The 13,655-nt window shown below is 42.6% G+C and overlaps 1 protein-coding gene across 3 annotated transcripts in view; it reads right to left on the bottom strand.

The window, feature by feature from the left end:
• The window catches only part of HTR7 (5-hydroxytryptamine receptor 7), a 92,721-nt gene extending 87,616 nt beyond the window's left edge, over window positions 1-5,105 (bottom strand). For all 3 annotated transcript variants that reach the window (XM_029244565.1, XM_029244566.1, XM_029244564.1), the window contains exon 1: window positions 4,262-5,105. In XM_029244565.1, the coding sequence (XP_029100398.1) occupies window positions 4,262-4,806 (545 nt within the window). In that variant the 5' untranslated portion in view covers window positions 4,807-5,105. The remainder of the gene's footprint in view (window positions 1-4,261) is intronic.
• Between the last annotated feature and the right edge of the window lie 8,550 nt (window positions 5,106-13,655).

The raw sequence follows: 13,655 nt of genomic DNA on the forward strand, positions 1-13,655 counted from the left end.
CACAGCAGACATTATTATTGAGCAAAAGATGCCAGATTTAAGAGTACACACTATACGATGCCATTTTATGAGGTTTTGTCCAAGAAAAACTAATCTATGATGCTAACAGTCAGGACAGTGGTTATCTTTGGGAGTATTAGAAACTGGAGAAGAGCAAGAGGGGACCTCTAGGAGGTTGGTGATGTTCAATTTCTTGATCTAGCTGCAGATTACCTCCATGGGTTCACTTAGTGGAAATGCATCAAGCTCTACATTTAGGATTGCTCACTTTTCTGTATGTATTTCAAAAAATCGTTTGAAAATATATTTCGTAAGTACAGAAAGTTATATGCAGGATAACAAGACTGTATCAAGCACCAAGATTAAGAAACAAAGTATGACCGATATCATTGATATGTATGTTACTCCCACCAGAGATAACTACTCTCATGAATTTGGTGCTCACCATTCCTCTGAACTATTTTATACTTTCACTCCTTATGTCAGTTCACCTAAACAATATATAGAACTGTTTTGCATGTTTTTAAACTGTATATAAAAGATAATTTGACTTCTATTGTTTAAAGATTATTCTAAAAAGGGCACAAGGAAACTTTCCGGGATGACAAAATATTCTATATCTTATTTGGAGTGTTGGTTACATGGGTACATACATTTGTCAAAACTCATCAAAATGTACATTTAATATCTGTGCATTTCACTACAGGGAAATGTTATCTCACTTAAAACCATTTTTAAAAAAATAGATCATTCTAGCTTCTTCATAGGCAATGGATGAAGACTGGACAGAAGTGGAATCAGGAAGGCCAGTTAAAGTATTACAGCAGACCTAGTGAGGGTCAAACGCACCTATCTGAGGAGTAAGGAAATAAAGTCAGGTTGTGGTCACAGTTCTTTGAGCAGCTTAACCGTGAAGTGGAGCAGTAACTGGAGGGAGGAGTGAAGCCAAAGAAGGAGTTCTTAAAATGGAATATCAGGCTTGACCCTGTTGAGAGGCAACACTGAAGGCAAAGAAGAGATGAGGACTCAAGGGAAAAACCAAGTCCTCCGGAATGTGAGAGGGAATAGGATGTGAAGTGCAGGTGGTTTGGTCTTTGCTGGGATACAGTGTCTTCTTGTTTTTTAACTGGAAGTTAATAAAAAGGGTAGAGATGCAGGAAAAATTGTTTGGTGGTGGAAAGACAAAGTAGTTTCCATCCAATGGCTGCTACTTTTTCAATGATCATGGGTCACTATCTACAAACGGTGGGGATCAGAGTGTTGAAGCCTGTGAAGAAGAAGGGCATGAAATTCCATTGGAAAAGGCTGGAAAAGCATCCCAGCATGGTGGGGAGGCGTTAAGAAAAATCAAATGTTCCATTTTAGACAGGTTAAATGCCCAACAGGTTACCAAATTCTTGTAACATAGCATGGGCTCAGGATATTATTATTCATCTTTGCTTATGCTGTACGAAGCATAGCATAACACATATTAGGTACCCGAGAGAGAATGGATAAATGAATGAATGAAGATTAAATTTTTTCATATTTTCTTAGCACATTTTTATATCATTGGCCATATTCCACAATGGAACTGAAGAAAAAAATAGAAATAATGCACCTTATCAATCAACTGATAACAAATGCATTTTCCTTTTTCTCATTTTTAGTTCTGTGTGTTCTTGGAAGAAAGGCAATCTGTGTCTTCCGATGCTATAAATTCTTCATTTTATCTAAATAAATGACATATTCATCTTCTAAGATAACTGTTAAGCAGAATTCACCAATGGGGCAATTCTCATAAAAAAACTAAGAGACAGAATCTTTATTCCTATGTTAACACAATTTGTGACAATCAGAAGGATAGAGTTGACAAAGAAATTAGAAGCTCTGGCCAAGGTGGATGGACCTAGAGTCTGTCATACAGAGTGAAGTAAGTCAGAAAGAGAAAAACAAATACCATATGCTAACACATATATATGGAATCTAAAAAAAGAAAAAAAAATGGTTCTGAAGAACATAGAGGCAGGGCAGGAATAAAGACGCAGACGTAGAGAATGGACTCGAGGACATTCTCAAGGCGGGGAAGGGTAAGCTGGGACTGGAATGAAGTGAGAGAGTGGCATTGACATATATACACTACCAAATGTAAAACAGATAGCAAGTGGGAAGCAGCTGCATAGCACAGGGAGATCAGCTTGGTGCTTTATGACCACCTAGAGGGGTGGGATGGGGAGGGTGGGAGGGAGATGCAAGAGGGAGGGGATATGGGGATATATGCATATGTATAACTGATTCACTTTGTGATACAGCAGAAACTAACACACCATTGTAAAGCAAGTATACTCCAATAAACATGTTAAAAAAAAGAAAGGATTAACCTCATCTCTGTACTGGAGATGTTCTTGCTGCTGCTAAGTCACATGTGCACCATGAGTAAAGAAAACCTTTAGCTCATGTACAGGAATCTCAGCGTGGTCCCACCCAAACCTGGTCATTCTAGGAGACAAATTAGCACACTGTGCTGTTTGTTTATCATTTATCAATTACGAAATGAAAAAAGCTTATAAATGCATTACTTGCAGCAGAAATTATTATTCGCTTTATTACACTAAGTTCCATTTAAAAGGACTCCATTCATGCAAGAAGCACCGTTTTCGCTGGATGAACAGTCGGATTTTTACGCTTATAATTCAAGCGTATACTTACTGTGTATATTGAGTGCACTCTCCCAGTTCCTGTTGCCACAGCCAGACTGCAGTCAGACTGTAAATGCATATCTGTGGTCATGCTTAACTACAGTAATTCAGAACTTCAGCTGTCAAGTTTGGAGCTAATATTCTCACATATGCAGTTCGCTCTACTCTTAAAAATAATTCCTTGTTTGCTATTAGAAGCTCCTAACATAACATACAAAATGGCAGGATCAATTTTTTAAAATAATCTAGATCTTTAACTAAATGCAAATACAATGTATTTTTCTTCCCTGAAAATATCCCCTTCCTTCAGTAACTATAAACCCTGGCCAAGCAGTAAAATAGCACAACATGTTAAATATTAAAAAACAAAACAAACAAACAAAAAAACCCCCCACACACAATATAGCAGTGTTTACAGGGAGGAAAAGGAGGAAAACCTCAGTTTTGTGCTACACCATCCTTTGAGACACTCTCATTTTAAGTGTGGAGGCATCAATTACTTCTCCTTTGCTGTAAGGTCTACACATTTAAAGGTTCTGTAGGTCCACTAAGAAAATAAGCAACTGTTTCTCTGTATCATTAAACACAACAGGATACCAGCCTGTGCTGGTTTTAAAACACTAGCAAAATTCCAACTGTGAATATTAAGGTTTTACTATTTCAGTCTCCAGAGAAGCAGAGAGTTGTTTTGTTGCCAGAGCATTAGGACCGTACTTCAAGTTGTCAACTGCGCAATATTTCTAGGACCAACGACTAGCTCCTCTGCAGAATCTTGTAATCCTAGAGTCTGAAGAAACCTTGCAGGTCTCCTATTCCAATCTGACATCCAAGACAGGAATTTTTTCCCCCAGCATCCCTGACAGACAGTCAGCCTCTGTTTCAATTACTCCAGTGGGGGAGTTCTCAAGAGAAGATTCCCAAGTGATATGATGAAATGCTAGAACCAACCATTCAGACAGGGAATAAGGCTCCAGTAAGCCTGGAGGATACAGACAGCCTTGCCAGACAGTAAAACCAGACTTCCAAAAGAATGTGACTCAGAATCAGCAATCATAGAGGTGCAACGTTAAAACATGTAGACCCCCCAATTTTGGGGCCATTCTAGGTCTTTTTATTGGCCTGAGAAGTAGCTTGTGCAATCAGGAAAGCAAGGTGGCTTTTCTCCCGCTGATTTCTTAAAGTAAGAACTGATTCTTTCAGGCTCACAGCAAGGGTTTGTCAGGCTCAGAGAGGATCAAATCCCTTCCTTCTGAAAACCAAGACAAGGGACCCCCTGGTGGAACTTCTAACGCTTAAAATGCTCTTAACTTTGGTCTTAAAATTCTCACTACCGTAAACCAGAACATTTCGAGCTCTTCTTTTAAAGGTGTATATAGGCTACGCTGTAACTGAAGTTGTTTGGTTGGTGTCGGGTTGATGTGTGTGTGTTGGGCGGGGGGGGGGGGGGGGGGGGGGGGGCGTTAAGCGCAGCCCTTCCTCCCGCAGGGGAGTCTGGTTTATCCGGCCAAGAAAGGCAAGTGTGTGGGGCTGAGCTGCCAGCACATCCCCAGGCGGACCCCGGGACGGGGCAGCCCGGCCCTTACCTGTCGATGCTGATCACGCACAGGGTCATGATCGAGGCCGTGCAGCACATGACGTCCATGGCGATAAAGACGTTGCAGAAGAAGTGGCCAAAGATCCACTTGCCCCCGATAAGGTCGGTGACGCTGACGAAGGGCATGACCGCCACGGCCACGGAGAGGTCGGCCAGCGCCAGGGACACGATCAGGTAGTTGGAGGGCTGGCGGAGCTTCTTGACGAAGCACACAGAGATCACCACCAGGCAGTTGCCGGCGATCGTCAGCAGCGTGATGAGCGTCAGGATGGAGCCGATCACAACTTTCTCGGCTCTGCCGTAGTTGATCTGCTCCCCGCAGCCGGAAGCATTGTCCGGGAGTGCGTCCCAGGTGGGCACGGGGCTGGCCGTCACCTCAGGGACCCCGTGCAGCAGGTGCGGCGCCCAGGAGCCCGCGACCGGGCCGGCGCCGTCGGGGCTCAGGTCGGGCAGCCCGCGTCCCACCTCTGGCAGGAGAAAAGAGCGGAGGTGCCCGTAGAGGTCCGGGCGGCCGCTGCTGTTAACGTCCATCATCGTGCCGCTGTGCGTCGCTGCCCATGGAGCCGGCGCCCTCGCCACGCGCTCCGGCTGCCGGCCCGGGGGCTTCACCTCGTCGGTTCCGCTCCGCTCGGCCCAGCCATGGGGCCCGCGCAGTCCGCTGGAGGGCGCCCCGGCTCGGCCTTGCGGCCCCGCACGTCCCGGTCCCCCAACAGCAGCGGACGACGCGGGAGCGCGGCCACCCGGGGACTCCCTGCGGGAGGCGCCTCCAGCACCCGACGGACCCCCGGGACGCGCGGGATCGGGGGCCGGAGGGCCGGGCTCGGCTGGCCGCACCGCACCGCTCGTACCGCTCGCAGACTTCAGCCGCCGAGTGGCTCGGCCGAGAGCGCCCGGGAGGCAGCGGCAGAAGTTGCGGAGAGCGCCCCGCCCCTCGCGCCCGCCGCCGCCGCCGCCGCCGCCGCCGCTCCCCTGCGGCAACCGCGCCGCGTCCCCGTCGCCGCCGCCGCCGCCGCCGGCCGCTGTCCGCCCGCCCCGGGCTCCAGGACGGATTTCCCCGGCTGGACAGGGGCCGCCGTCTCTTCCGCGCCCCCCGGCACTGGGCGGGGGGCGGTGCTCCACGTGCCTCCCGGGATCCCGAGCCGCTTTGCCCGGGGATCTTCCGCAGGAGGCTCACACTCCCTCCGACAGACCCGAACCTCCTCACTAGTGAACGACAGTTTGGTGGGGGAGGACTAGGGAGCCCGCGGACGCTCGGACTCATTGCAAAATGAAGAACCCGGGGAGGGATTTTTTTTTTCTTTAATCTTGATTTAAAATAAACCTTTCTTAGCACTCCACCAAGCAACAGACAGACACTTCCGTTTCCTATTTTGACCACTGATGGGAGAAAGCGAAGATGGAAAAAAGAGAAGCGGCTGAATGGGGGTGGGGGTGGGAGCTCAGAAGAAGGAGAAAAGGGAGAGGGAGGGACGCCCGGGTCTTGACACCTAGGAGATGGGGGCTCTGGGGAAGGGACTTCCAGAGGGCTTAAACCCATTGTGACCAACACTCCAGGCGTCTAGAAACAGGCCTCTCAGCTCTGAAAATAGACCTTGGCTGCTTTTACATTCAGACTTCAGTGCCTAATATATTAAAATGAGGGTTAATTCTCCCATGGCATTCTGGAAATCTTGCACGTAAGAAAAGAAATGACCGGTTATAAATGTTTTGCAGAATCCTGGGTGTGTATGTTGATTTAATTAATGCCTATTGCCTAAAATCCCCTTGGTATTGAAACCCTGTCAGAGTGGCTGATTTTTATTATGTGTGAGACTTATTTCACTCCATTTTGTTTAAAGATTTTATCGGAAGCCAGCAGTGATTTCTTTAGTCTAAAGACTAAGAATAATCAAATCCGTTTTCTTTTCTAGTTAGATCCTAGCGGATCATAAATAAGAAAAGGAACAGAAACCTCAAAATGTATTGATGTGAGTGCTGGGTAACACTCTTCGTTCTTCAGGGTGGGTGCTAGCCCTGTTTTTCCAGATAAGGAAACACAGTTGCTATTGCAATCAGCTGGTAAGTAAGAGGTTTCAAACCCAGGTTTATCTGATTACTATGTTCATATTCTTCCCTCTACACATTCCAAAAAAAATTTTTTTTAAGTAGAAAAAATAAATCCCTAAATCATGGGCCAATGCTGACAGCTCTTTCACTACTGTGAACATGTCAGCGGCTCTCCTCTGTCTGGGGTAAGCGGATCAACACATTCAGAGGAAGAGTGCAGCGTAACATGTAGACCACAAAAAAATACTATTTCATGGTTAAGAGGATGGGTGAGGAAATTTCTTCAACCTTACTTAAGTTAGTATTAAACATAATTTCAGACAAAAGAAAACTAGTTTGTAGCTGGAAGGCATCTGAGAAACCATTTGTTCACCCTGCAATACAGAGAGGGAAATAGAGGCTGGGACAAGTTTAATGACTTGTCCAAAATCACTCATGACTGCATTGAAACGTCTCAGGTTTTTGGTTTTTGAGGTTTAGAATTGTCTCAAGGCCTCTTAAAAATTCCTTAAGGTGGTAAATTTCACAAGCTACTTGGGACTTTTCTCATTTTAACTTTTTAACTTATTTTAACTCATTTTGACTTTTCTCATTTTTTTATCCCCCTTGAGTACTCTAATCAGGGTCAGCTTACTTTATGTCTTGGCTCTTTTAAGTAATATTCCACATTAATTAATTATACAAAGAATTTGAAAAGCAATATTTTTTATTTGAGTTTAAAGTCAATATAATTTGCCCCCTACACTCTGGTCAGCCCTTACCCAGCCCACTTATGTTTCATAGCTGCTTCTGATGTTTTTTGCTTTTGTTTTTTCATTGTAGACATATAAATGCACCAAATAATCAGTAAAATACTACTTTCAAATTTACTTCCTCTTCCATTTGCAATATAGCATCAGGTCCAAACTCCCCTTTTTATACAGAAGTCACTTATATTGTCCCTGGTGATGGCTGAGTGTATTTCCTAAGAGTTGCTAGGTTTTTAATTTATAAGCTATCACAGTGCATAAACACAGTTATTGAAAATCTTAGCTTCTGCAGCATTACCTTGCTATGTTGAGTTTAAATTTCATCTATCATTGTATCATTCCAAAATCCAGACAGAACAATTTGGAATTCTTTCTGTTTCCCTCTAACATTGAATAACAAATAATCATATCTTAATAAAAATATTAAAATCTCATTTATCCTTTTCCATAATTTTCTCACACAAAAAAGCTAAAGATACAGCTTCACAAAATATTCATAAAAATACCTAAACATTCACCTAAATGTGTTGTTTTGCCCTTGGTTTCCTGGGGTTTTAAAATCCGTATCAAGGTGTTGCTGCCTTTCCCCTCCCCCTGCCACCCTACTCTGGCTCTTATATTGGAGATAATAAGAGAGGGGTTGGCATCTAAATCAAATCACATCTTTAGTTTTTAATCCCTTTGATTTCTTTCATTGAAAAAATAACTCTGCTACTTTAAGAAGTACCAAACCTTGTGTAGACTCTCATTTCCTATAACAGCATTTTCCTAAAATTGTCAATGAGGGTACCTGAAACGACAGCTTTCCGAGGTTTCCAACTGGCAATCTCCTGCACTCAAAACTGTTCTGGGGGAGTACAGAAGAGTAACCGCATCCTGCAATAAGAATTATCGTCTTGGGCTTCCCTGGTGGCGCAGTGGTTGAGAGTCCGCCTGCCGATGCAGGGGACACGAGTTTGTGCCCCGGTCCGGGAAGATCCCACATGCCGCGGAGCGGCTGGGCCCGTGATCCATGGCCGCTGAGCCTGTGCGTCCGGAGCCTGTGCTCCGCAACGGGAGAGGCCACAACAGTGAGAGGCCCACGTACCGCAAAAGAAGAAAAAAAAGAATTATTGTCTTTTTATAAGCTCTTCTTCCTGTAGGTACACCTCTGGCTCATCTAAAGGTATGTGCTGAATCATATCTCTGCAGGCCCACACATACCCAGCCGGAGGACATAAGCTTAGGAGAGTTTATTTTCCCATAAACCAGTATACTCTGACAGTCTAGATTTAATTTAAGAAACACAAGGAAAATAAAGCTTTCTATGCCATAAGATTCATTGGCAACACACTGGTCAGTTAAGCATACTAACGTCATGCTGACTGGGGCTCTAGTAATTTCCAATGCCCAATGAGGCTGACTTTCTACAGGACTACTCTTGCACTTCTCCAAAGTTTTTCAGCTACTTACTTGTACACCCTATTGGTTCACTCAACTAAACTAATTGTCTGGGTGTTGACCCCAGAATTGGATGAGAAAAGACTAGGAAAACAGTGCTTAGATAGGTATGGTGCTAAGCTTAGTGTATATAAATATCGAAATCCTACACTGTGTACCAGTTGGGTTGTCGAGCAGTAGCACAGAGCCAGAACACCCATCCTAGCAACTGTCAACAGAGATATGGGGAGGCCCAGTTGGGATAAATGGTAGTCTGGGACACAAGAATGTCCCCATCTCTGTGAAATCCCCCTCACCATGGCTAGTCTCATCCTTTCTAGGCTCTGAAGGCTCTTAAAACACTTTCTACACATATTTATTATAGCACTTACTGGTGCATTACGCTTTATGTTTACATGACTGTCTTTTCCAGCAGACTGTGAACTCCCCAAAGGCAAGGATATTTTCTTATTCCCGCTACATACTAGGTGCTCAATAAATGTTTGTCAAAATGTAGAAAAATGCCTATGACCAAGAGTCGTTCATGATTTAAAATAATTCCTCATCTTAAAAGTGAATGGTGAGTTTTGTTTTGATTCAGATGTATGTGTCCTTTAATTGTGATACTTTCACTTGCATTTTCCCTTAATGTTAACTAGAAAAATGTGTTTTTTTTTCCTTTGGTTCCATTTAGAAAATGTTCATTCTCTTTACAAAGTAAATGTATCCTTTAAAATTTTTCCTCAACAGCAAGAAAATATGAACAGAAAAACAGAGAATGGATAGATCCAAGAACACTTAACTTATTTTTCTAACTACTCCATTTTTTCTTACCGTGACCTTCTCAAAATATAAGTGGTACATGCTCACCCTCTAGTGGTGAATCTATTCCTCATACAAATTCCACACAGAGAGAACTTCCATGGAAAGCTCTTTTCAGGGAACAAATTGGACAATGTCAGCTTCCATAGTCCAAATCTGAAGGACTAATTGAAAGAAAAATTCAGTCCTTCACCTTAAAGAAAAACAGATAATATGAGCATTCACTCGATTGAGTCAATATTTATTGAGCATCTAATACATGCCAGGTATTGTTTTAGGAGTTCTTTTTAAAAAGGACACGTTAAGTTGGAGACCCTATTGGACATCCAAGTGGAGATGTCATATAGTCAGATACAAGTTCAGGAGAAGATCTCTCAAGAAGAAGAGCAGATAGAGAATAAGCCTGAGGAATTAACCCTAGGATGCTCCAACATCCTGAGGTTGGGGAGAGGAAGAGAGACCAACAAAGACTGAGGAGAGACCATTGAGTTAGGAGGAAAACCAAGAGAGATTGGATGCTCAAAGGGAAGGGAGGAAGATGTTTCAAGGAGAAGAAATTGATGAACTCGGCCAAATGCCAAGTAAGGAAAGAACTATTCCAGTGAAGTGGCAGGAATAAAAGTAGACTAGAATGGGTTCAAGAGATAATGAGGAGAGAGAAAATAGCAACTGGGAGGGCATACAACTTTTGGAGTAGTTTTATTCAAAAGAGCAGCAGAGAACTGGGCAGAAGATAGAGGGACATGTGGTATTTAAAGATAAATAGAATAGAAAGAAGTAAGAAAGTCTTTCATTGAAGACTTGATAGGCTGCATCTTATACTACATTTTCTAATCCCCTGTAGAATTTTAGGAATCCTTCTACAGTCTTCAAAATAACATGTGATATGAAAATTGCCATTATGTTCATGTCCCCATTTCCAGGCAAAACTATCCCTGATCCAGTCATTCAATAAACACGTACCAGCTATATATTAATAGGCACTGTGCTAAGTGCTAGGGATGAACAAATAAGGCAAAATTCTCCACTCTGCAGGTGTTCATTACCTGGTGAAAGAGACAGACTAGATACAGTGCAATATGAAAAGCCTCATAAGTATGAAACAAATATGTGGGAGTCCAGAGGAAAGAAGCATTGGCTCTTCCTGGGGAGACCAGAGAATTCACAGAGCTAACACTTGCCCTCAGGCAGAAGTTTCATCAGCAGACTGGAGCAAAGGGGAGTGCAATGCCAACAGGGGTCCATTAACATGTGGAACACTTGCCATAACTGCATCATATAAAATGCATTGGAAACGGCGAGGGTAGACTTCTTGGGGGCCAATCATAAAGAATCACGTGTGCCATGCAAGGTACATATGACCTTTACTCTGTAAGAAGTGTCATATTTTTCTAAAATTAAATATGATTCTGAGCCCCCACCCTATTTATCTGATGGGCAATTCAACTCGTCATTATTGTGGCTCCCTCTTCCCCTGCCCTACCCTGAGGTTCCACTGATGGACCTGGAGTCTTGTACCCAAAGCAGACCATTCCACAAGGCTGCTCTGTTTCTCCCTGTTGTCTAAGCCCACATAATCCCACGAAGCAGTACTGCTGCTCCTGTGCCCTTCAGGAGCATGGGAACCTTGGCTGAGGCTGTACACCCAGAGCCTAAGGGTCCATGGCCCTCGGTGAATGGAGCACCCATCCCGCAATAGGTCTGCCCGCTTCCTTGAGGGTCCCTTCTATGTGAGGAAAAGCAAACCACATCTTCCCTATGGTCAGGAAATGTATTCCTTTCACTTTCTAAAACCACCCTCCCCAAAAATCAGACACTGACCCTACAATTACCTGGCATGAACACTTAAATATTACTGGCCTGGGATTTTGCCCTTCGGAATACATTTGGCAATGTGTGGAGACATCTACTGTTATTAAACCAGACGGATGCTACTGGCATCAGTAATTAGAGGCACAGGACAACCTCCCACAACAAAGGATTATCTAGCCCAAAATGGCAACAGTGCTAAGGTTGGGAAACTATGTCATTGACTACATTTTAAATTGAAAATGCACAACTTGAGAAATAAAAATATTTAATTGATTTTTTAAAAATCAGTATTCTTTTGATTTATAAATTAAAAAAAAAGTTTTTATTTATGTATTTATTTTTGGCTGCGTTGGGTCTTCATTGCTGTGCACAGTCTTTCTCTAGTTGTGGCGAGTGGGGGCCACTTTTCGTTGTGGTGCTCGGGCTTCTTATCATGGTGGCCTCTCCTACTGTGGAGCACACAGGCTCTAGGTGCGCGGGCTTCAGTAGTTGTGGTGCACGGGCTCAGCAGTTGTGGCTTGTGGGCTCTAGAGCGCAGGCTCAGTAGTTGTGGCACAAGGGCTTAGTTGCTCCACGACATGTGGGATCTTCCTGGACCAGGGATTGAACCTGTGTCCCCTGCATTGGCAGGTGGATTCTTAACCACTATGCCACCAGGGAAGTCCCTATTCCTTTGACTTAGACTGGAAACTTGATGAATTTTTTTCCTGAACCAAAATAAAGTACAGAGTTAGTTTCAGGTATTATTATTATTTTGCATCGTTGTCTACAGTACAGAATCCAACCTTGATTCCTCCAACTGGAAGCAATATTTAGTTTTATTCATTTTTATAACCAAAGACTATTGTGCAGAAATAAAAATACTTCTGAACACAGATAAATTCTTTGCACAATTGATTGTATATTTGAGGCAAATTCTCAACTTATGAGATTCAGAACCCCCTGTTTTAGTCAGTTCAGACTGCTATGGCACATTACCAAAGACTGGGTGTCTTAAACAACAGAAATTTATTTCTCACAGTTCTGGAGCTGGGAAGTCAGGTTCTGGTGAGGACCCTCTTCCCAGTTTGCAGATGGTCATCTTCTTGCTATGTGCTCATATGGCAGAGATCAAAGAGAGAAGAAGCAAGCTTTCTCATGTCTCTTCTTATAAGGGCACTAATCCCATCATGAGGGTTCCACCCTCATGACCTAACTATCTCTCAAAGGCCCCATCTCTAAGTACCATTACATTTGGGGTTAGAATTTCAGCAGATGAATTTGGGGGTACACATTCGGTCCATAGCACCTGCTTTTTAAATAAAATATTTTGTAGTGATAGAGGAGAGAATAAATAAATATGTATTTAAGTATATGAATGCTTGGGCACCACTGTATCAAAAATATAGCAGATGCCTATATCTACTTATAACAAATATGTTTATATATATATTTTTAAACATCTTTATTGGGGTATAATTGCTTTACAATGGTGTGTTAGTTTCTGCTTTACAACAAAGTGAATCAGCTATACATATACATATGTTCCCATATGTCTTCCCTCTTGCGTCTCCCTCCCTCCCACCCTCCCCATCCCACCCTATATTTTTTAAATGTTTAAATATAGACTTAAGATAACTAACTGAATATTGTCAATAGTTCTAACTTATGCATAATATTTTGAAGTAAGGGCTAAATACATATATATATTTACTTATTTAACATATATCAGATAGCATATAAGATGATGTATGTATGTATGTGTGGGTATGTCTGGTAATATGTACATATATGAATCACCATGAATGTGACTGCTGTAAATGCATAGTGATACAGGTGTGCTGCATTGTCAACTCGAATAACAAAAGTAGTGTTGCTGCAATGACATAATTTTTTGAAATTGGGAACAACTCTTATAGTTCTCTTATATATGTAGTTCCAACCAACTCTCATAGTTCCAAGCAAAGAAAAGTACAATCTTCCCTCTATTTACTCAATAGTTATACTCCTAGAAAGTTCTGTGCCTATAAAAATTGTGAAAAAATTGCCGTGCTTTTATATGTAAAACCTATTTAGGTTCTAGGCTCAGGTAGTGATAAGCAAGCTCTACCCCATGTGAATGCCTGGCTTGATATTCAAAAGTCATACAAGATGAGGGACAAGTGTTCATTGTATGAGACTTTCTCATTCACTGCAGCATAGTTAACACTTCTGGCGTCTTCCCACTAAAAGCTAGTGTCAACCACCTCAGTTCTCAATTATAGTGACAATGATAAGATTAAAACAACAAATTACTATGACAAGCGAAAAAAAAAAAACATACCCACACAATTTTCAAGTGCCCCCCTAGGGTTAGCTGAGAGGTAGAATACAGGGTCTGAACACTGTTGTGGACCTCTGATTTAAAAAGGGTTGAGCAGCTAAAAACAAGGTCCTACTGTACAGCACAGGGAACTACATTCAATATCCTGTGATAAACCATAATGGAAAAGAATATGAAAAAGAATGTCTATATATATACATATATATATATGTATATATATGTATAACTGAATC

Source organism: Monodon monoceros, unplaced genomic scaffold (assembly GCF_005190385.1).
Source record: "Monodon monoceros isolate NGI ecotype Baffin Bay Population unplaced genomic scaffold, NGI_Narwhal_1 Super_Scaffold_4, whole genome shotgun sequence".
NCBI lineage: Eukaryota > Metazoa > Chordata > Mammalia > Artiodactyla > Monodontidae > Monodon > Monodon monoceros.